The sequence below is a fragment of the Pimephales promelas genome, chromosome 21, assembly GCF_988280905.1.
Source record: "Pimephales promelas chromosome 21, fPimPro1.hap1.1, whole genome shotgun sequence".
Classification (NCBI taxonomy): Eukaryota; Metazoa; Chordata; class Actinopteri; order Cypriniformes; family Leuciscidae; genus Pimephales; species Pimephales promelas.
This window is the reverse complement of record NC_142789.1, coordinates 30833873-30857183: the sequence shown is the minus strand read 5'-3', so window position 1 is coordinate 30857183 and position 23311 is coordinate 30833873. Positions and strand designations below refer to the sequence as shown.

At 43.1% G+C, this 23311-nt stretch overlaps 3 protein-coding genes across 8 annotated transcripts in view; 1 reads left to right on the top strand and 2 right to left on the bottom strand.

The window, feature by feature from the left end:
- The window catches only part of nid1b (nidogen 1b), a 32865-nt gene extending 16112 nt beyond the window's left edge, over positions 1-16753 (bottom strand). Inside the window, exons 1-13 of one of the 2 annotated variants that reach the window (XM_089124779.1) lie at positions 16621-16753; positions 13019-15188; positions 9852-10154; positions 8663-8895; positions 7814-8085; positions 7595-7735; positions 6306-6557; positions 5839-6039; positions 5524-5757; positions 4542-4679; positions 3002-3130; positions 2788-2931; positions 2149-2274 (exon numbers count right to left, since the gene is read on the bottom strand). In XM_089124779.1, the coding sequence (XP_088980905.1) occupies positions 2149-2274; positions 2788-2931; positions 3002-3130; positions 4542-4679; positions 5524-5757; positions 5839-6039; positions 6306-6557; positions 7595-7735; positions 7814-8085; positions 8663-8895; positions 9852-10154; positions 13019-13381 (2536 nt within the window). In that variant the 5' untranslated portion in view covers positions 13382-15188; positions 16621-16753. Of the gene's footprint in view, positions 1-2148; positions 2275-2787; positions 2932-3001; positions 3131-4541; positions 4680-5523; positions 5758-5838; positions 6040-6305; positions 6558-7594; positions 7736-7813; positions 8086-8662; positions 8954-9851; positions 10155-13018; positions 15189-16620 lie in introns of those variants that run through there. The other variant, XM_089124780.1, reaches the window with a different exon arrangement.
- Positions 15746-22043, top strand: gpr137bb (G protein-coupled receptor 137Bb). Of its 2 annotated transcripts, XM_089124784.1 has the most exons (8): positions 15749-16394; positions 16652-16763; positions 17569-17618; positions 17694-17916; positions 18398-18547; positions 19104-19232; positions 19311-19432; positions 20103-22043. In XM_089124784.1, exons 1-8 carry the CDS (start codon positions 16075-16077, stop codon positions 20194-20196), a joined length of 1200 nt encoding a protein of 399 aa, XP_088980910.1. In that variant the 5' UTR covers positions 15749-16074; the 3' UTR covers positions 20197-22043. The 2 variants fall into 2 exon arrangements, with proteins under 2 accessions (XP_088980909.1, XP_088980910.1); XM_089124783.1 differs by having other exon boundaries at positions 15746-16394; positions 19104-19432.
- ero1b (endoplasmic reticulum oxidoreductase 1 beta) overlaps positions 21018-23311 on the bottom strand; it is a 10039-nt gene continuing 7745 nt past the window's right edge. For all 4 annotated transcript variants that reach the window (XM_089124781.1, XM_039664218.2, XM_089124782.1 and 1 more), the window contains 2 exons: positions 23140-23273; positions 21018-22597 (listed from right to left, as the gene is read on the bottom strand). In XM_089124781.1, coding sequence (XP_088980907.1) covers positions 22537-22597; positions 23140-23273 — 195 coding nt within the window. In that variant the 3' untranslated portion in view covers positions 21018-22536. The remainder of the gene's footprint in view (positions 22598-23139; positions 23274-23311) is intronic.

Sequence of the window (23311 nt, the reverse complement as noted above, 5' to 3'; positions counted from 1 at the left end):
GAATTGCTACTGAGGTACAGACAAAATTATTAAGAAAAGTAACAATGGCAAGTAAATTGTTAGGGACTGCTATAACCAAGCATAGACAGTATCTATGAAGAGAGAGCGTTAAATAAGAAAAAAATAATATTATGAATGATAAGAGGCGTCTTCTCGCCTCTGCTTTCGAACTGTTGCCACTGGGCACTTCATAATAACTGCATGCTATTAATCATTAGTTAATCATTAGTAAATAGTTTATCTGTAATTTATAAAGCATTAATAGACATTAATAAGAAGTTTATAAATACAGCTATAAATGCTCTATTCTTGTGTAAATGCTTTATTCTTTATTTAGAAGCATAATATTGTGTTTAATCATTGTATTTTCATACTTTATTAATGATCAATTTATAATTTCCTAATGAAGAATAACATTATTTACAAACCAGTTATTTAGGAGTTGTCAGTGATTCATGAGATCACTTAAGTGTATTTAAATGTAGTAAATGCAAGAAGTTAAGCATTTAGTAGTGGTCAGTTAACTTTTTTTGGCAGCTCATCTAAAGTGAGGAATAGTTATATCTTGTAAAGCATTCATAAATTAGATTTAAAGGCTCAGTTCTCTTCTAAACAGAAAAAGGAAACAAACACAACACTTTGAACATAAAAGAACATACAAATATTTAACTGAGCCTTTGAAATCTCTTTTATAAATGCATTACAAGGCATAACAGGTCCTCACTTTAGATGAGCTCACAAAATAGTAAACTGACCACTACTAAATGGTTGATAACTACCTGAATTAACCTTGGATTACAGTAGAAATACATGTTAAAAATGTATTAACACACTAAGTAACTATTACTATATGTCTGAATAATAAGATGCATGAATGCACATTGAAATAGTTTATTAATCATTTACTCACTTTCTAAGTGATCTTATAAACCACTGACAACTCCTAAATAACTTTATATTGGTTTATTATTATGGTTTATAATGCTATACTTCATTTAGAAATCATAAATTGTTCATTAATAAAGCATGGAATTAAAATGATTAAAACACATTATAGATATGCTTTTAAACCAATAATCAGCAATTTATAAAGACAGCTATAAAGCTATAAATTCTTTAATATTGTTTTAAAAGCATATCTATAATGTGTTTTAATAATTGTATTTTCATTAGTTAAGCATTTACTATTGCTTAACTAATGATTACTAGTGTGGGGTTATTAAATTTACTGAAAGTACCTTAACTAAGCAGCTCTACAGTCTCAGAGGCTTTGGGACAGCCAGCCATTCAGACAATAGAGAAGTGTGAACGACGTGTGTTAATGGGCCACTGCAGTTCCTGCTCCAGCCTACAGGAGCGCTGCTGAGTATGGGCTTAAACACACACACATGTGTTAGTCCCCACTTGGTCAAAAGTTAAAAAAATTCACCAGAGCGTTTTTTAGTTGATTTTAACATGTTTTAAGGCATAGCTAACAGGGGACTTGAAAAATGTCCCCACTTCCCTCGGCGGTCCCCTGTTAGTGAGTGTGTAACGACACCAAAGTCCCCTCTTAGATAGGTAGACAAGTACACACACACACACACACACACACACACACACACACACACACACATCTGCCCCCAGTGATGAGAAGATGAGCAGAACTGGAGAAACTGAGCTAAACCTGATCCCAGGTCAGTCTCTGGCCTCGATCTGTCATCTCTTAATGTACAGAAACTGAAGTAAGTGTGTCGCATAAAGAAAATAAAGCCTATTTTAGGAACATTAAAATGTTTCCAACTGTTTCCAACACTGATAATAATCATAAATGTATAACCTGCACATGATTTAGTGAGATGAATCTGATATGATCTATTAATAATCATAAGAGCGATATGTCTCAGTGTGATCATCTGTACAGTATATAAAACCATGAGAGAGAAACATGAAACCTTTAGATATGTTAAGTTTATTTTTTATTAACTTTTATTATTTATGTATTATTTTATTTATTATTTTATCATTTTTAATATTCATTTTAAATATATATATATATATATATATATATATATATATATTTAAAAAAAAATTATTACAATTTTTTAAGTAATGAATATAACCATTGTTACGGTTGATGATAAACATCTGAAACTGGACTCCTCCTACCGGAGCCAGGTGTGCATCTGAAGCCGTCGCCATGGAAACCGGGCCGACACTGGCAGGTGAACGAGCCGGGGGTGTTGAAGCAGATGGCATCGCCGTGGCAACGGCCCGGCTGGCACTCGTCCACATCTGCAGAGAGAGAGAGAGAGAGAGAGAGCGATGTAAAGATGTGTGTGTGTGTGTGTGTGTGTGTGTGTGTGTGTCTGGACTCTATATGAAGGAATGCACATCTGGCCTGTGTCAGACACACATGGAGTGATGAATGCACTTCCTGTCAGGTGACATCACTTCCTGTCACTGCTGTGAGTCTGAACCGGGATTTACACATTACGGGAAAACCTGGATATATTTGTAAAAGTATGATTTATACACCTGGGAAAGCCATGGAAATTATATGGAAATAAATTATTAAGAAGAAGAAGAAGAAGAATAGGATGAAGAAACATCTTTCTAGTTGTGCCGAACTTTAACATATTTCATCAGGGAGAAATTTTGAGTACAAAATATCTGTAAAAATCTTGTTAAATAACGACCGACTGGAAAAAGAGCGAAAGTGTAAGAAGTTCAGTGTTCGTGTCATCGAAATCAGCGGTTTCACAGGAACAATTCTTGTGTGAGTGTGTGTGTGAGTGTGTGTGTTACCGTGACACACGCGTCCGTCTCCAGTGAAGCCCGGCAGACAGGAGCAGACGTAGGACGAGTCTCCGGTGAATCTGCATCGGGAGCGTTCGGGAACATCGCAGTCGTGCGTTCCTCTCTGACAGTGATCCACGGGATGCTCCACTTCTGCACACACAGCAGAGAATCACACACACACTCAGACACACACACACACACACACTCGAGTGTTTCTCACCGACACATGTCCGCCCGTCGCTGGAGAACTGGAAGCCGTTCACACACTCGCAGCGAAAGGTTCCCGGCTGGTTGATGCAGACGCTGAAGGAGCCGCAGATCTGAGCGCTTTCTGAACACTCGTCCACATCTGAGCGACAACACAACACACACTTCAATCAGCACAGCAAACACTCGTCCATAACTGAGCAACAACAAAATGAAATGAAAAAAAAAAAAAAAAATCACACACATATGTAACCCCTCATACCCGGGTCCTACTCGACTCGCTCCAAGCGGGCCTCGAACCCGGGTCTCCGGCGTGCATCTCACACACGAGCATGCTTATTTAAAATACAAGCAAAATATTTGATCCATGACCCACCTGTACATGTTGAAGACAGCTGTTCATAAATAAAGTAAATGTTGAGTGGATGTTGATGTTGAAAGCGTTGGGATCTTTGAGATGAAGCACTAAATCACAGTGTTTGTGTGTGTAAGCGCTGATATATGTGCTGGTTTGTAAATGAAAAGCAGTCGTTTAGATCTTGTGTTTTCTTTACAGTAAATCCTGAGGCCACCTCGCATGAATTAAACTCAGTCTCTTCCGCTGTGTGTTTGCACTGGATCCACGTCTCGTCTGCGAACCGCAGCTTCTTTCAAGTCGAACTGAACTGTACTGTGACTTCTACAGCTGATGTACGAGTGCGGAGAGAAACGAGTCTTCCTCAGTAACTCAACGCAGATGTGTGAGCCTATTAATAACACTAACATACGAGTCGAGTCTCCATTTATACAGCGCTTTTAACTATATAACACGATACGGCGGCTATCTATATAAATATATATATATATATATATATATATATACTGTGTATATATATGAAGAGTTCAGATGCAAAAGCCTCTAAGTGCCATTTGAAATTTTCTTCTAAAATGGTCATTTTTATCAAGCTTGTATATTTAAGTTCAGTAATTTCACTTAAATGGCAATGAAGATTACCTATTAATTGTCATTTAAGTGAAATTACTGAACTTAAATATACAAGTTTGATAAAAATGGTCTTTTTAGAAGAAAATTTCAAATGGCATTTAGAGGCTTTTGCATCTGAACTCTTCATATGTATATACTGTATATCTCCAGAGTGGCTATATTTGAAGAGTTCAGATGGAAAAGCCTCTAAGTGCCATTTGAAATTTTCTTCTAAAATGATCATTTTTATCAAGCTTGTATATTTAGGTTCAGTAATTTCACTTAAATGACAATTAATAGGTAATCTTCATTGCCATTTAAGTGAAATTACTGAACTTAAATATACAAGCTTGATAAAAATGACCATTTTAGAAGAAAATTTCAAATAGCATTTAGAGGCTTTTGCATCTGAACTCTTCATATATAAATGAACTAATGAACTTTTTTACAACAAAAATGAAGCTGGACTGTGGCGCTGATTTCTCCTGGACACACACACACTCTGCTGTGCTATTTTCCTGTTATCTGTGTTGTAAAAAGCGCAGTATGAATGAAGGTGACTTCATCAGTGAGGGATTGAGTGGTTTACCGTCACACACGCGCCCGTCTCCGGTGAATCCCGAGGCGCAGCGGCAGGAGAAGTCTTTCCCTCGCGCCGGGCGGCACACGGCGTTGGTGTCACAGCCGTGTCTGCCGGTGAAACACGGGTTCTGCTCGGGGATTACACCTGAGAACACACACACCATCATGGACACATTACACCACATCAGAGATCACTCATAAAACTCATCTATTCATGAAAACAGTCAGTTACATGCCCCCATTTTCACCACAGGGACTTTAGGAGACTCTAAACATTAACCGCAGGATGTTCTGTTTCTGCTTTGAATGTGTGTGTGTGTGTGTGTGTGTGTGTGTGTGTGTGTGTGTGTGTGTTGTGAAAAGCACTTTATAAATATAAATGAAGAAGCACATCTGGGTTAAACCACGACACTGAAACACGACTCGTCACGGACGTCCCGGCAGATGTTGGTGCTCTTGAGCTTTAACTCGTATCCGCTTACATGAAGCTCACAGAACACACAAACACACACAGTGATGAACGTCAGCGGGAGACTGAGTTAGCTCACACACACACACGAGCGTTAGCACTAGCAGATCGACACCATATACTAGCAGTCGCGCGTCTGGGCTCAGTAAGATGTTTTTCAAAGATATTAATACTTATATTCATCAAAGATGCTTTAAATTTAAAAAATATGATCAGTTTTCAACACTGATAATAATCATAACTGTGTTGATCATCAGATCCTCATATTAGAGTGATTTGTGAAGGGTCATGTGACACTGAAGACTGGAGTAATGATGATAAACTCAGGAATAAATGACACTTGACTGTATATTTCCACAGAGAACAGATGATTTACACTGTATTACTGTTTCTCTACTGAGTGAGTTTCAGCACTAGGCTGTCAATGATCTACTGTAAGAGAGTAACACTCTTGTAGCACTTTGGGATTTTGCATAAATATAAAGTGCATTATGATTATGATTATAGTGGGTGTGCTCACTGTGGGCGGAGCCGATCTTGTTGCTCATGGCGAAGCGGATCAGCTGGTTGCTGGAGTCGTACATGACGAAGACCTGGTCGACGCTGAGCTGCTGGCGTTCGGGGTCCGAGAGCAAGAGCACCCCCTGTGGACAGCTCTGGAAGCGCAGGCTCTGGGTCCACAGGTAGCTGTGTGCGCGCACGCTGCCGTCAGCCATGCTAACGCTGTATTCCCGCCGCGACGACGACGTGATCACTGAGAACACACAGAAACACAGGTATGCAACTGTAGTGTCCTAGTAGATCAACATTAAAGTGATGTGTGTGTGTCCCTCACGGTCGCTGGAGTGCTGGAAGATCTCGCTGTACGCTGGGATCTGGACCGTGGCTCCGGGCGGCACCTCGGGGATCCGGCCGTCCAGGTGTGTGTTGACCAGCAGGTGATCGTGCTCATCGATGCCCCCGAACTCCTGCGTGATGCTCAGCTTCTCGTTGCCGGGCAGGAACGTGACCTCGGCCTGGCGAGTGAAGACTCCTCCTGTGGACACGAGAGAAGAAGGAGACGGGTCAATGACCTCTGACCTCTGAGCGTATTTATATTTATCTTTATAGTTATCATTAGTTATATGTATAGTTATTATTATTATTATTTTTATCATTATAGTTATATTTATCATTATTTAGTTAATTACTTTTGTGTCAAATTTTATGTTACGGTTCATTTTATTAACTTAATAACAATAATAATATAGTCAATAACAACAGTGTGTGTGTGACGCTGGAGGTGTTCTGGCGCCGGCGTACCGATGAGGCTGAAGCCGTTGTGGTGTCCCGGCTGCTGGAGCGCGAAGGCCCACCCGATGGCCTCTCCCAGAGCCGGCAGCGACTGCAGCGACGGCCCCACGCTAGCCGGCACGCTGCTCACCGCGATGTACGCCCGCCCGTCGTTCGCCACCACGTACGAATGCAGGTCGCTGTTGGAGAACTCCACCGGAGACGGAGAATCGCCCACGAACAGCCTGCCGTTCAGCTTCCCGTTCATCCGCTGGGGTTTCCCTGTGTATTGGGACGACAGCGCCATCGTTCAGGGACTCATGGGTGCTAATGTACAGAACGGAAGTTTATAAGTGAGTGATGGTATATCTCAGAATAAACCCGACAGGCTGATCAAGATCAGGACTTCCAACAGCCTGAAGAGGTTTATTCTGAGATCACACACACACACACACACACACACACACACACACAGGTAAACAAGAGTCACAGAATAGCAGCATCTGTGTTTGTGTGAAACCAAAGAGAGTGAGTCCACGATACTGGATGGCATAATTAAATAACGGTGCACAAAGTACTGATTCAACTGAGTTTTAATATTTTATTAGCTCACCAAACGCAAAACTTCCACAGAGAAAAACATTCCTAGCGAGCGTATAGTGCTGATGTCTTCAGTGTTTCTGTGTTCTTATCTGGGAATAATACACACTAGATGCTGCCATTGACCAATCTGAATCAACCATTGAACAAGTATTCCACAGAGCTGTGTAATAGTGTTATTATCATCAACTAAAACCTTTTAAAAATAATGTCCAACGTTTCAATCATAGACTGTAAAAGCATTACGTCACCCGTAGTGTTTCTGAGGAGCGTTTTTGAAGCCTAAAGTGGGCGGAGCCTACCGTAGCCTTCTTGGCCGCGCGTCACTCCAGGATAAACGACAATGTGCAGCGAGGCGGATTAGCTGACGTTAGCAGGCGAATGCTAGCAGTGACATCAGCGGCAATCCACCTGTCACTCAAGTGGCCACGCCCTTAATTATGCAGAACTTTAAAGGCTTAATATAATGTAAACGGATGAGTTATAAAAGAATTCACCCGCTCACAGTCGTCATGAAGAGCAACATTAGCGATATAGACCACAACCAGTTTCTGCTCCAGACTGTGAACATGTTTATTCTGCCATTTTAACATGCGGGTCTATGGGAGTGAGTCTCTTCTGCAGCGCCTCTAGTGGCCAGTGGAGGAACTGCAGTCTAACTCACTCAGTGCTGGATTGGAGAGAGAGAGGCGGGAAGGTGCCGCTTCGTCTCAACGCACCTTCAGCGATGCAATCCTTGCCGTTGCCATAGTAACCAGGTTTGCAGTGACAGCAGTATCCGTCGGCGTAATCTCGGCACTCGGCGAAAGCGGAGCACTTGTGCTTGTTGCTGGAGCACGTCTCGTAGTTATAGGAAAACACTGAAATGAAAACAGATATATTAATATGCATGTATGAAACGCAAGAGTTCCTCAGTGTGGCCACAGCTGTCCTCTGACCTTCGACGCTGAGCTCGTCTTCATCGATGATCACAACCTGCGGGTTCTGCCGGCTCTGCGGGTTCTGCGGGGGAACGTAGTGGTACTGGAGCTCGTCAGGGGTGGAGGACTCGGAGATCGGATCCGGACGGGGCGTTAGCGGTTCATCTGGCAGCTCTGTGACCTCTGTGACCTCCGTGACCTCTGTGACCTCGCCGGGCATGATGGAGCTGAACAACGGAGACGTACCGATCTCGAAGACCCAAACGCCAGGCCGGCCCGAGTTTGTCTTTCTGAGGAGTTTGGAGAGGAGTTGCAAACAATAAAGGTGTGGTTGATTATGATGTGACTTGTCTGGCTGTAGTGTGTGTGTAATGTCGCTGTAGTGTGTGTGTGTAATGTGGCTGTAGTGTGTGTGTGTAACGTTTGAACGTTAACAACATCTGCAAAGTTACGACTCAAAGCAAAGGGAGAGAAATCACTTTTTAAGGACTACAACAAACGGCTGGTAGGAACTACAATGAGCTTCTTCACCGGTTAGTGACATCACAAACACTAACGTTTCCATAAGCCCCGCCCCCGGAACACGGTTTATAGATGAACATGACAGAATATGCTAATCAATGACTAGAAGATGGTCAACTCCACATCAGCTGAATAAACTCAGAAATGTCCTGTTGCTTCTACATGTCGGCACTTCTAGAGTCGCTCATCTTTGACTCGCTTTCAACATTAAAGGATAAACGCTTTTGAAATGTTCAGTGTGTGTGTGTGTGTGTGTGTGTGTGTGTGTGGTAATCGAAGCTGCTAACACACACACATATGTGACGAGATTAAGAGACCCACAGAAGTGTGTGTGAAATGTCTTACTGAGCGAGGGCGCGGACCGACTCCTCGCTGTGGTCAGTGATGCGATAGTAAGAGCCCTGCGTCGTGGCCCAGCCGAACCAGCCCGACACCAAGCCCTCGCTGAAGCCGGCCTCCACCCGCACGTCCTCCTCGTCTACGAGCGAAGAGCTGAACCGGGTCTCCTCCTCCGGGTACAGCAGCACAGCGTACGACGCCGAATCCATGTTTGCTATGACTAGCTGGAACGTGTTTCTCTGCAGGGGAAGTGTGACAGCAGTGTTTGTCGTGCTAAACATGTTCAACGGCCGTCTTCTGCAGAGATGAAATTACTCGCTTTGCAACATTAAAAGTTTAGTTAGAAAGAAAGTTTCCTGATGATTTACTTTGCCGCACTTCATCCGAGATGTTCATGTGTTTCTTTCTTCAGTTTTTGAGGAACACACTCCAGGGTTTCTCCATATAGTGTCTTCAATGGGGTCCAACGGGTCGAAGGTCAGATGTGAGTTTCAGTGCAGCTTCAAAGTCTCGACACGATCCAGCCGAGGAATAAGAGTCTGATCTAGACAAACCAGCGACATCTATAACAAAATACACATTTATATACTTTAACCACTAATGCTGGTCCTGCTCGAGCTGTGATGCGACACACATTACGAGATCAGGGTGAAAGGTCAAGCGTGCCCTCTCATTTTCTCCTCCAACTTCAAAATCATCCGACATCGTTGTTTTACCTTTTATTTATTTAGTCTTAGTCTTTGCACGTCTGCTCTGTAAACACTAGATCTGTTCTTACGCCTACGTCCCGCTTGACCTTTCACCCTGATCTCGTAATGTGTGTCGCATCACAGCTCGAGCAGGACCAGCATTAGCGGTTAAAGTATATAAATGTGTATTTTGTTGTAAATGTCGTTGTAAAAGACTCTTATTCCTCGGCTGGATTGTGTCGAGACTTTGAAGCTGAAACTCGCATCTGACCTTCGACCCGTTGGACCCCATTGAAGACACTATATGGAGAAACCCTGGAGTGTGTTCCTCAAAAACCTTCATTTCTTTTCCACTGAAGAAAGAAACACATCTCGGATGACGTGGATGAGAGTGAGCTATCAGGAGATGTTGATTCTGAAGTGAACGACTCCTTTATCAGCTGCAGAAACAAACATTTCTTAACTAACATTAGGAAGGGCGAAACATTCAGATTTCAGGGACGTACCATTGACTCAAGTCCATCTCCTCGCCCTCGCTGACCCCGAGCAAGCACATTCTCCCAGGTCACGATGACGGCGTGAGTGGGGTCGATCCCATCGTCGTTGGGGAACGCTTGGCTGATGTGACCCGCGGCTCGCCGGAGGACCCCCGGGCTCTCGTCCTGCCGGAAGTAGACGTGTCCGGCGCCGTCGCTCGTGTCCAGATCTCCCAGGAAAGCTGCGATCATGCCGAAGCCGGCCGGCATCTTCCCCAGGTACTGGGACTCATCGCCGGGCTCGGCCAGAGACACGAAGCCGTTAGTGCCGACCTGCGGAGAGCAGAGCATCAGCGCCGGGCCACGACACCACGAGACGCTATACAGAGACGCTCTCATTCAAGAGTATAACCCTGGCAAACACACCTCTGTTAGATTTTACTGGACGCACAGGATGACTATCAGTACTGATCCCTCTTCTCATGTGGCTTGAGGAGACGTGAAAAGGTTAAAAATCTTAAAAACATGCATATCTAGCAGAATACACACACACACACACACAGGACCTGACGCCTCATAAACCAGCAGAGAAGTGTTCTGGGATCTGGGCCGGCGTCACACATGAAAGGCTGCTGTGCCCCTTAGAGTATGTGTGTGTGTGTGTGTGTGTGTGTGTGTGTGTGTGAGCTTCTCTTTAATGAGTTTCTTGAAGTGAAACGGCAGGGGAGCGAGGAGAAGCTCCAACATCTCTGACATCTCAAACTCAACAAACAACAGTTCAGATCCAGATCCTGATCTCGACCTCGAACACAAGAGAGAAACCCAGATCAGCCTGAGCTGTGTCGACAGAAACACACCGGAGAAACGCCACAACCTTAAACACACACTTATCTTGGGTTTCGTGAAGTGAAATATTGAATATTTCTGTGGATGATCAGTCAAAAAAATGAGATCCACTTCTAAACTTCAGCGCAGCTCGAAATGAACAAGGACTCTTGGCTTTATGGAAGAAGACGCCTGAGCACAGAACGAGCCGTGAAGGGCCGTACAGCTGCCTCACACTGCAGGAGTGTGTGTGTGTGTGTGTGTGTGTGTGTGTGGGAGAGAGAGAGAGAGACACACATCCTCCACCTGCTAACCAGAAACAGACACAGCGGAGATGAACCCTATAGACCTCTATATGATCAACATGATATTTCACACACTCCTCCAGTTAGGGACACTACGACAAACACATCGCTTTATCATAATTATATGAGCAACATCACGCTCACAGAGACACGTCTATATCAGACTGGGGTGAAAAGATTGACTTTACATTTCAAAAAGTCAGATTCAACCCTTTCAAGCACCTCGAATAAACTATTATCTGTGTCAGCTTCACAGGGTTAACCCATCGAGCGGTGAACTTCACAATCACACACACTGATATATACAATCACACACACACTGATATATACAATCACACACACACTGATATACACAATCACACACTCACTGATATATACAATCACACTCAAACTGACGATGTAAACTTGTAATCCCTGATAAACTCGAGGGTCCGGATTGGGAGAAACATGGTAGCCTCGGTTGGGAATCTGCGTCAGGAATGTGAACGCTATAGGAAGTGAATGGAGAACAGCAGGACAGCAGGAAGAGCTTATAACCCTCCGATCAGCCTCGGGCTACACACACACACACACACACACACACACACACAAAGGCGCGTCTGTGTCCTGAAGACCTGACCCACTCACGATCTTCAGTTTCTGAGAGCTAGTGTTCCTCATTTCTGCTCATGAAGTCGTTCTTCAGCACAACAACGGGACGACCCTTCCCATGATTCCCACCGCACACACAGGGAGGGTTCATCCGTATGGAGTATATCACACACACTCCTCCAGAGAGATGAGCCGCAGACAGCTGGAGAACCAGCACACACTCCTCCAGCAGATTCATCATCACAAGCTGGAGACTTTCCAGATCTCTATCAGTGTCCAACACTTCCTGAGCCCAGAAACACCGTCGCACACACCGTAACATCGTCACACACACCGTAACACCGCCGCACACACACCGTAACACCGTCGCACACACCGTAACATCGTCACACACACCGTAACACCGCCGCACACACACCGTAACACCGTCGCACACACCGTAACATCGTCACACACACCGTAACACCTCCGCACACACACCGTAACACCGTCACACACACACTGTAACACCGTCACACACACCGTAACACCTCCGCACACACACCGTAACACCGTCGCACACACCGTAACATCGTCACACACACCGTAACACCTCCGCACACACCGTAACACCGTCACACACACACTGTAACACCGTCACACACACCGTAACACCTCCGCACACACCGTAACACCTCCGCACACACCGTAACACCGTCGCACACACCGTAACACCTCCGCACACACACCGTAACACCTCCGCACACACACCGTAACACCGTCACACACACCGTAACACCGTCGCATACACACCGTCCTCTGGGTTGAGGAGATCAGTGGACGGACAGGCTTCGTCAGAATCTCAAAGCAGGCACAGATTATATCGGGTTAAACACCTAAACACTCATGACTGATGATGATGAACACATTACAGGGAAATCACAGCAGACACCTGGAGTAAATATTTAGAAAGAGAGAGAGTGAGAGTGTGTGTGTGTGTGTGTGTGTGTGTGTGAGAGATGGAGAGAGAGAGAGAGAGTGTGTGTGTGTGATCTTATCAATAGTGTCCTTGCTTTTAATGTTAATTAGGAAATTAATGAATTCCTTTCTGTGTAAAGCAGTTTGATTGACCACAATGTATGAAAAGTGCTTTATCAACTTGCCTTGCCTGAAACCTCAATATGCTGGTTGTGTAAACTAGAAAAAGTTAAAAAAAAAATAATAATAATATAAAAAAACTTTTTGTAAATCTCTGAAAATCATCATCAAACTGGTTTCAAATCGACCGTATAGAAAAATATCTTTTCATCTTGAAGACAATTTGTACGATTTCACTTCATTCATTTCATTGATTCTTCGAATTGTACGCAATTAAGTAACAACAATTAAGAGTTTCTTTAATTTAAATAATTTACTTGTGTTTAGAAATATTAGAGGAGAGAACACTAGTATGTGCTATTGTATTAACTCTACATTTAACATGATTGAGTTACTCACGTATATTTTACGGAAGTTTCCTCTGAAGAAGTAGAGCGTCTGCTCCAGCTCGAGCTCTCGAACCGAATCCGTTCCAGAATCGAGAATCTGGTCTCCGAACCGGATCCCGTAATCGAAGAGCTGATCCCGGGTCAGACACTGGACAGACACCAGCAGAACCAGAACCCCCACACTGCTCAGCAGAACCATCATGAAGCCTCTGTGCGCGGTTATAACGGGTCTGTGAGTGACGGCGACGAACTCCAGAGAGAGAGAGAGAGAGAGAGAGAGAGAGAGAGAGAGAGAGAGAGAGAGAGAGAGAGAGAGAGAGAGAGAGAGAGAGTTCATGTGAAGGGCGGGCCGCGGAGTTGATGGAGGAATCATTTACATTACTGACCCCCCGGAGCACGAGAACAAAAGCTGAGGTGGGGTGCTAAAGTCATTCAGTTCTACACACAAACATCTCCTTTATGTCCTCAGTAAATACCTGTGCAAGTGTGTCAGAGCCGTGTTTAACCAGAGTTAACCAGCCCGTGTTTAACCAACGGCAACTACTGGACTATCGCCGCTAAATATTTACATTTCACAACTGGATGCAAAAAGAAACGTGTTAAGTCTTGAACTGAGAATATCTTAAGTAACCATACTAATCTAAAGTGCTGTAATTCGACATACAAGGGAGATTTTACACGTTTCTAAAAGTTTCAGTGCGACCGCGACAGTTTCATTTGGCGCGAAAGTCGCGGTAACCATAGCAACATCGCGCTGCACACTAGCGGTTTCTTGCAAAGATCGCACATTGACAAAACACTGATACTAGCGTAATTTTTCACTCACATTTCACAACTACTAAAAAAATAAACTAAACTAATTGCTCTGTCCACACAATCGAAGACTTTTGGAAGCTTGTTTCGACCACAGAATAAAAATTGAAAAAGGTAATTGCGATTTTTCCCCCAAAAGTTTGTGATGTAAACTCGCAATTGTGAGGTAAAAATTTATCATTTTCTTTTAAAATATATTATTCTGTGGCAGAAAAGTGTCTGTAAAGACTGGAACGCGATGCGAACAAAAAAGCGAACAGTTTTTTTTAACTAGTTACTGGTTACACCGCCATGTTTTGTGCAGGAGTTCACTGTTTTTTAAGGCATGTTAGTAGGCTATAACACAAAAGGCTGTGTGTGTGTGTGTGTGTCCAGATGTGAACGCCTCCGCCTGAGGCCTCATGATGAGGGTCAGTGCACTTCTGAGGGCACTTAAACTCAAACTTACAAACCCTTACATTTAGTCCAGCAGAGGTTATCAGATTTCTGTTCATAACCCTTTCTGGAGTGTCATCAATTTTATTCATAATGGTTTCCTATACATTTCTGCATAGGCCTATCTCTGCCACGTTTATGTCACATTTGTGACTTTTTTTAAATATAATTTTAACTCGCAATTCAGACTTTTTTTCACGTATTTTCCACAATTGATTTAAGCCACAATTGCGAGCAAAAAGTCAGAATTGCTAGTTAAACTGAGATAAAAAGTCGCAATTATCTTTTAAAATGTTAAATTCTGTGGTGGAAACAAGCTTCAATCAATCTAACCATTGCTCAGAGCTATCTGGTCTTATAATGTTCTTAAACACCAGCGCAAACACATTATTTATACATCGTTCATCATAGGACGCGTTTCTGAAATGTTTTAGTTGGACATTTGAATATTGTTTGTTTCAAAACGTCGAGATGGAAAAGTAACATAATGTTAGTCAGAAGAATGATACAATATGTGTCCCAATGTTCGTATAAAAAACATTTTTTTTAAACAATTAACATTCCGAGAACATTCGGAATAATTCATCAACATAATGGGAACATCACTCAAAGCTTCCCAGCACATGCTCGTGTCAGCTCCCCATCTGCGGAACAGAGGAATGCGCGTAACCCTGTGCGAGTGCGCGATTGCGGTGATCGGCCCGGCTGGAGTTCTGGATCTGATCTCAGACCTGCCCACAGCCTCTCACTCACAGCCAACATCATAAATCACGCGCTCATCAGCTTTTGTGAAGTTCAGATGATATCCATCAGATGCTGATTTAGGATTTAACATGTGTTAGAGTCGCCCTCTGCTGGTGACGTGGGACATCACTGAACCAATCACGGCACGACCCCAGCAGCATCTGATGACGAGAGAACGAGCAGTATCTCTGTATAAAACAAATACATACATATTAATTACATTTGGTTTTGATTTTTGGACAATGAATATTTATTATTTTTTCTTATGGGGAAATTGGAAAATGTTAATTGTCATAAAAATATCCCAATGCAAAACATCCAATATATGTACATATATATATATATATATATATGAAGAGTTCAGATGCAAAAGCCTCTAATTGCCATTTGAAATTTTCTTCTAAAATGATCATTTTTATCAAGCTTGTATATTTAAGTTCAGTAATTTCACTTAAATGGCAATGAAGATTATCTATTAATTGTCATTTAAGTGAAATTACTGAACTTAAATATACAAGCTTGATAAAAATGGTCATTTTAGAAGAAAATTTCAAATGGCATTTAGAGGCTTTTGCATCTGAACTCTTCATATATATATATATGGTTCTAAAATAAATACATTTTTCATTTTGGAGTGAAGTACAATATGGACCTGGAAAATAAATGAAATTTAAAAAATACGGTTACATTCTATTTCTGATGTTGAAGCATTAAAATAATATTTTTTTATTAAGACGTTTTGATACTGGACTGAAGTCTGAGATGGAGTTAAAACCGCTTTCAAATGAATACAATGAATACTTACAAAAAAGGGTTAGTACAATAATCAACATTTCAGAATTCTATGAAAAATTTAGAATTCAGTGTGTGTGTGTGTGTGTGTGTGTGGGAGTGGGAGTGGGAGTGAGTGCATCACTGATTAGTCGATTCCCTCTTTTTGTGAGTGTCTCTCTCCCTCTCAGTCTCTCTCTCTCTCTCGCTCCCCCTCTCCCTCTCCTCACACCACAGAGCCAATCAGGCTCTCCTCCTGCGGGTCACATGCTCCTCTCCTCCTCATGACTGCAGACGAGGCTGATGGAGAACAGCATGATGGAGAATCCTCAGGGAAGATCGGGATCGAACGCTTCTCTCTCTCCGCAGACTCTGAGCCCCTCGGTCGCCCCCTCGCTCTCTCTCTCTCCGCAGGCGCTGAGCCCGTCGATCCCCCCGCTGGTGAAGCTGGGCCTGACGCTGCTCTACACACTCTTCTACTGCGCGCTCTTCTGCTTCATCTACGCTCAGCTGTGGCTCGTGCTCCGCTACCGGCACAAGCGCTTCAGCTTCCAGACCGTCTTCCTGTTCCTGTGTCTCCTGTGGGCGGCTCTGAGAGCGCTGCTGTTCTCCTTCTACTTCAGGTGCACACACACACACACACACACACACACACGCACACACACGCCTGAGAGCGCTGCTGTTCTCCTTCTAGTTCAGGTGCACGCACACACACACACACACACACACACACACACACACGAACACACACACACACACACACACGCCTGAGAGTGCTGCTGTTCTCTTTCTAGTTCAGGTACACACACACTGACACACTCTCTCTCTCACTCACACACCATCACACACCTGAGAGCGCTCCTCTTCTCTTCTTCTTCAGGGACTGTGTGACGGTCAACACTCTCGGACCCTTCAGCTTCTGGATGCTCTACTGCCTCCCCGTGTGCCTGCAGTTCTTCACACTCATCCTGATGAACCTGTACTGTGCTCAGGTCAGACACACACACACACATCATTACAGTTTGTAAATACAGTCTCTGATTACAATCTGAATACAGTCTGATTAGAGTCTGATTAGTCTCTGATTACAGTCTGATTACAGTCTCTGATTACAGTATCTGATAACAAATGTCTGATTACAGTCTTTGATTAGAGTCTGATTAGTCTCTGATTACAGTATCTGATAACAAATGTCTGATTACAGTCTGATTACAGTCTTTGATTAGAATCTGATTACAGTCTGATTAGAGTCTGATTACAGTCTCTGATTACAGTATCTGATAACAAATGTCTGATTACAGTGTGATTACTGTCTTTGATTAGAATCTGATTACAGTCTCTGATTAGAATCTGATTACAGTATCTGATAACAAGTGTCTGATTACAGTCTCTGATTAGAATCTGATTAGTCTCTGATTACAGTATCTGAAAACAAGTGTCTGATTACAGTCTGATTACAGTCTTTGATTAGAATCTGATTACAGTCTGATTACAGTCTCTGATTAGAATCTGATTACAGTCTTTGATTAGAATCTGATTACAGTCTCTGATTAGAATCTGATTAGTCTCTGATTACAGTATCTGAAAACAAGTGTCTGATTACAGTCTGATTACAGTCTTTGATTAGAATCTGATTACAGTCTGATTACAGTCTCTGATTAGAATCTGATTACAGTCTTTGATTAGAATCTGATTACAGTCTCTGATTAGAATCTGATTACAGTCTGATTACAGTCTCTGATTACACACGCTCATTCTTTGTTAAGTTAGTGCTGATGATCATGCCTGTTTTGGCAGGTTTTCTTCAAGGCCAAGTCGAAGTTCTCTCCTCAACTCCTGAAATACAAGTGAGTTCTTACACTGATATTCTCACCTGTCCTCCTCATCCTCATCCTCATCCTCATGCCTCCTCTGGTCCGCAGGTTTCCTCTGTACCTGCTGTTCGCGGGCGTGAGTCTGCTGTTCCTGCTGGTCAATCTGGCGTGTGCTCTGCTGGTGAAGTCAAGCGCTGCGCCGGTAAAGACCATCGTCCTGGTGCGCGTGACCATCAACGACTCGCTCTTCGTCCTCTGCGCCGTCTCGCTGTCCGTCTGCCTCTACAAGGTGGCCAAGATGTCTCTCGCCAGCATCTACCTGGAGTCCAAGGCAAGAGGCACACCTGATCTTTAGCTTCAATCGCGGCTCATTACAGTCTCTGATTATAGTCGAATAACAGTCTGATCTCAGTCTCTGATTATATTCTGACATATACATTCTCTGGTCTCTGATTAGTCAGATTACAGTCTTTAATTATAGTCAGATTATAGTCTCAGATTACAGTCTGATTACAGTCTCTGACTACAGTCCGATTATAATCTTGGATTACAGTCTGATTACAGTCAGATTATAGTCTCAGATTACAGTCTGATTAAAGTCCGATTATGATCTCAGATTACAGTCTGATTACAGTCTCTGATTACAGTCTGATTACAGTCAGATTATAGTCTCGGATTACAGTCTGATTACAGTCCGATTATAGTCTCGGATTACAGTCTGATTACAGTCTGATTACAGTCAGATTATAGTCTCTGATTACAGTCTCTGACATAAATGAATGGAAGGACGGGTGTTTTCCTGTGTGTTCCAGGGCACGTCGGTGTGTCAGGTGACCCTGATCGGTCTTACGGTCATCCTCCTGTACGCGTCGCGGGCCTGTTATAATCTACTGGTTCTGGCTCTCACTGACATCCAGACCATAAACTCGTTCGACTACGACTGGTACAACGTGTCGGATCAGGTGGGTGCCGGTTACGCGTGTTCAGACCAGTGTGGGGGAAGTTACTTTGAAAAGTAATGCTCAATATTGCATTACTCGCTTAAAGAGTTACTAATTGCATTACTAATTGCATGCGTTACACTACTTTTGTGTTACTTTATCTCACCTGGGCTGGGCTTGTTTTTTGTTTGTTTGTTTACAAAAAAAGTTATATTTTTGGGCAAATGTAAAGGCCCTTTCACACCAAAATTTAAATAGTAAGGGCACAGAATGAACTCATGAATCATGAAAGATCACCAGGCCGGTTTATTGGTATTATTAAATTATTGCAGGTTTTGCGTAGTATTCTGATTTTGCATTTCACTGTTTTTATCCATTTTGAGGAATACTGATTCTTTTTTGTACAAGTGAGATGAGGAAGTGCTCTTATTTCGTCTAAAACTCAGTAAATTTTAAAGGTTACTTTAGTAGTTACTTGAAAAAAGTAATCTGATTACATGAGTGGAGTTACTTGTAATGCGTTCCTCTGGACACCGGCTCAGTCTGAGGTGGAGCAGCTGTTTCTGTGGTTCTGCAGGCGGACCTGCGCTCCAGTCTGGGCGACGCCGGCTTCGTGGTGTTCGGACTGGTTCTGTTCGTCTGGGAGCTTCTGCCCACGGCTCTGGTGGTCTTCTTCTTCCGGGTCCGCAGACCGGCACAGGAGCGGGTGAGCCGGACACCAGCAGGACTCTTCCTCAGCGCATCTGGTTCTGGTTCTGATTCTGCTGTGATCTGTTGCTTCCAGATCGGCTCTGCCATTCCCAGCCACGCGTTCTCCAGCCGGCCGTACTTCTTCGACAACCCCAGACGCTACGACAGCGACGACGACCTCGCCTGGGCGGCCCAGCCGGTGACCAGCTCCACCAGGTGCTCCGCTCAACACACTCCGCTCAACACACTCCGCTCAACACACACAGCCTACAACTGGAGCCATCAAATTAACAAGAACTAATACAATTATTAAAACTGAAAAAAGAAGAAAAACCCCAGTAAAGATAGGGAAATATATATATATATATAGATATATATTATAAGAGTTAATTCAATAATAATAATAATATTTTCAAATTCAAATAAGTAATGATAAAATCATAATAAATACAGTTACTAAAACAGATGAGATTTGTTTATTACCTGCATGTCATAAAAGCACATTTTTCATACCATAGTCACTATTTTGTTCGAATAAAATCATTTAAAAAAAAATCTTTTAGAATCTTTTGACCTTTTCTTAAATGCGATTTCTGATTAATCCGGTTTTACTGTGGTAACATAATAAAATAGACAAACTTTGATGCTGACTGTCCGAGTAGTTGCTTTTATCATAATAAATCAATGAAAACCTTACTAAAAATGAGATCATAAAATTGACAAAATACAAATTAATATAGGCCCGATTCTGAACCTTTCAGACATTTTAATTTTTACTTCAGATGACTTGAAGTTACAAAATAAACTACAGTGTGTGTGTGTGTGTGTGTGTGTGTGTGTGATGCGCATGATTGAGGAAGCCTGACCCGAGTTTCTCTCTGTCCAGTTTGTCGACGGACTGGAGTAGCAACAGTTTCCTGGTCCATCTGGGAGGAGACGATCAGCGGTCGCCCGCGGCAACAGCAGCGCTAAACCGCTAAAGTGTTCGCTGATGCTAGCCGTCCAGCTGTGTAAACCGGACACGCACCGCACTTTAAACCGCTGACATCATCCACAAACACACACACGAGCCGCTGGAAGCACAATACGTCAGCGCGACGACTGCGAGTTTCCATGGCAACTGACTCCAGAGTAATGCATGTCACCATGGCGACCACAATCAGAGTAACGAGGTTCTAAACGAGGCTGTGTTCAGAGTGAAGCATCAACACACCGCGCTGGAGATGACGGGACCAGCAGCTCTACACTACAGATAATAGAGTTAGTTCGATTCACTTCTATTGTAAAGATCGGAATCTGTCCGAGTCTGCCAGTGAATCACGCGTTATATCAGATGAGCAGAGACTCACGGCGCATTGCATTGTGGGAGACGGTAACCCAGTGCATATTGCTCAATGGAACAAATGCATAGTTCAAAATCCTGGCGTTCTGAAAACACACACACACACACACTGCAGAAACAGCGAGTGTGTTAATACAACCATTCTGAGCACAGCCTGTTCATTCACACACACACACACACACACACTCTATTTTGTGATGCTGATAGATGAGTTATGATTAGGCTGATGAGATAATGTGTGTACGGCATGAATTTATGTTACTTTAAGCATTTCTCTGAAACACACACACACACACGTGTGTGATGATAAGCAGTGTATTTGACTGGTCGTGTGGAGATTGTGATTCTCATTTGTTGATTTGTAATAAGAGTGTTTCCTCACCATCCACAGATAATAAATGTGCTGTTGAAAAAAGAGTGTGTTCTCACTCACACACAAAGACGACGACGACCACCATCATCATCTGAGGAAACCAGATCCATTTATTCCTGTTCAATAAATATTCCTCTCACACACACACACACACACACACACACACACATTACAGAAGCAACTTATCCTGCTTTAATCACAGCATGAACATGATCAACATCAGAAAGGCAGAGGAGCTTCAGCAAATTTACAGTATTATACTGTCATTCAGAAATATTAAGGCAGACAAGTGGAACACACACACACACACACACACACACACACACACACACCCACAGATAGCTGCTTTTCATCTAATCTTCCATCTCTACACTAAATTATTCCTCCAGAGTCCATGAGGAAGGCCAAACTTCCAGATTGAGGAGAAGTGAAACACACAGGAGCTTCGGCTCAGATGTGTGTGTGTGAGTGTGTGTGTGCAAGTGTGAGTGTGTGTGTGTGTGTGCGTGCATGTGTGAGTGTTTGTGTTTGTGTGTGTGTGTGTAAAAGATGATGAAACAGCGACTCTACGCCGAGATCTTCATCTGAGTCTATTTCTCCTTGAAACTCATATTGCATTGCAAAAAAACATTTTATAATTAATGATAATTAAAAAAATATAAGGAATCTGGACTCGCTGGAGGAACATTATTGCTTGTTATCAGTCGCTTAAATGTGTAACAATACGCCGCAGTTTCCTCTTTAAAGCTCATTAAATTAATTTCCATGGTCCTAAAAACAAAACATCTTCACTTGAGATGAGGAATGTCCTTACACACACACACACACACACACACAGTCGAGAGTTCGTCAGGCCATAATCCCCTCAGAATCAGCAGAACACACACACACACACACACACACAGGTTTGGGATCGGTGAGTTTCAATGTTTTTAAAAGTCTCTTCTGCTCTAAAGACTGTGCTTATTTAATTACAACTAAAAACAAAAATATAGTAAAACAGTGTAATATTCCTCCATTATTTATGATAATAATCATAACTGTGTTGATCATCAGATCCTCATATTAGAGTGATTTGTGAAGGGTCATGTGACACTGAAGACTGGAGTAATGATGATAAATTCAGGAATAAATTACACTTTACTGTATATTCACAGAGAGAACAGATGATTTACACTGGAGGAATATTACACTGTATTACTGTTTAAACTGAATTAACATTAGAAATCTTCCCGATCCCAGACTTTGACTGATCGTGTATTTATAATTATTTCTGATTTTGAGGTAAATGTGACCTGGACATGATCTTGTTCACTGGATTAATAAGAGATTTAAAAGTAATGAGATTACAGTATTCAGCAGGAATACACACACACACACACACACATACACACACCGCAGTCGACAGAGGAACACAAGGAAGTATACACACACACTCGCGCGCACACACACACACACACACAGTCTTGAACATGCAGAGGAGGATAAAGAGCTTGAAGAGTTCCTGTGAGTCGCACTGAGATCGGGTCGAGAGCAGTTCTGCCGGTCCCTGAGACGGGTCGCGCTGGCCTGACCACACTACAGCAGGCACTGGGGTCACTGGGGTCACCTGTGGTCCTTCAGGAGAGTGCGGAAGTTGTGCAACTCTTTTATACTCGTGGACAATCTGTGAGAGAGAGAGAGAGAGAGAGAGAGAGAGAGAGAGAGAGAGCATCACTTTCCTGCTTCATTTCAGAAATATTTTGGGTACTTTTATGTTAAAGGCGTCATCGGATGCAATATTCACTTTTATAGGTGTGTGTGCATATAGATGTGTGTGTGTGTGTGTGTGTGTGTGCATATAGGTGTGTGGACACAACCACCAGACAATGAAGAAAAACTCATTCACTCCTTTTTTTAATCCTCATAAAGTCTAAAGACTCTCAGTAATCAAGCGTTTGGTGATTGGATGGTAATCTGATCTCTGTGTAGTGTGGACACGCCCCCTGGGGGAGCAGTGGCTCGTTCTCATTTAAAGAGACGGGTCGCTGTGAGCACAGCTGTGTGTGAGGAGGTAAACAGTGTGTTGTTTTACACAAACAGTATGTTACAAACTTTACATTAAGACCCTAAACAATTACACAACTTGTGGACACTGGGCACCGACGACCCCTTTAACACACACTCCTAGCGTGACTGTGCACGGGTCATCAGTTCCTCGGGCGTCACCTGGCGAAGCCGTTGATCAGCGCCACGATCTCCTGCCGCGTCAGCTGGAAGCCGATGGACGGACTGTTCTCCGGGAGGTCTTTGATCTCTCTCTCAGAGAACAGGATCCTGAGCGCCGTCCCCAAACCCTGCGTCTGTGGGAACAGTGTGTGTGCGCGAGTTAGTCTCGTTT

Bases quoted from the DNA above. Each gene is read 5' to 3' on its own strand.
- gpr137bb (XM_089124783.1), top strand. From the start codon at position 16,075: ATGGAGAACAGCATGATGGAGAATCCTCAGGGAAGATCGGGATCGAAC. The intron at 17,917-18,397 runs GCAAGAGGCACA...TGTGTGTTCCAG, and splicing joins GCATCTACCTGGAGTCCAAG to GGCACGTCGGTGTGTCAGGT. The intron at 18,548-19,103 runs GTGGGTGCCGGT...GTGGTTCTGCAG, and splicing joins GGTACAACGTGTCGGATCAG to GCGGACCTGCGCTCCAGTCT.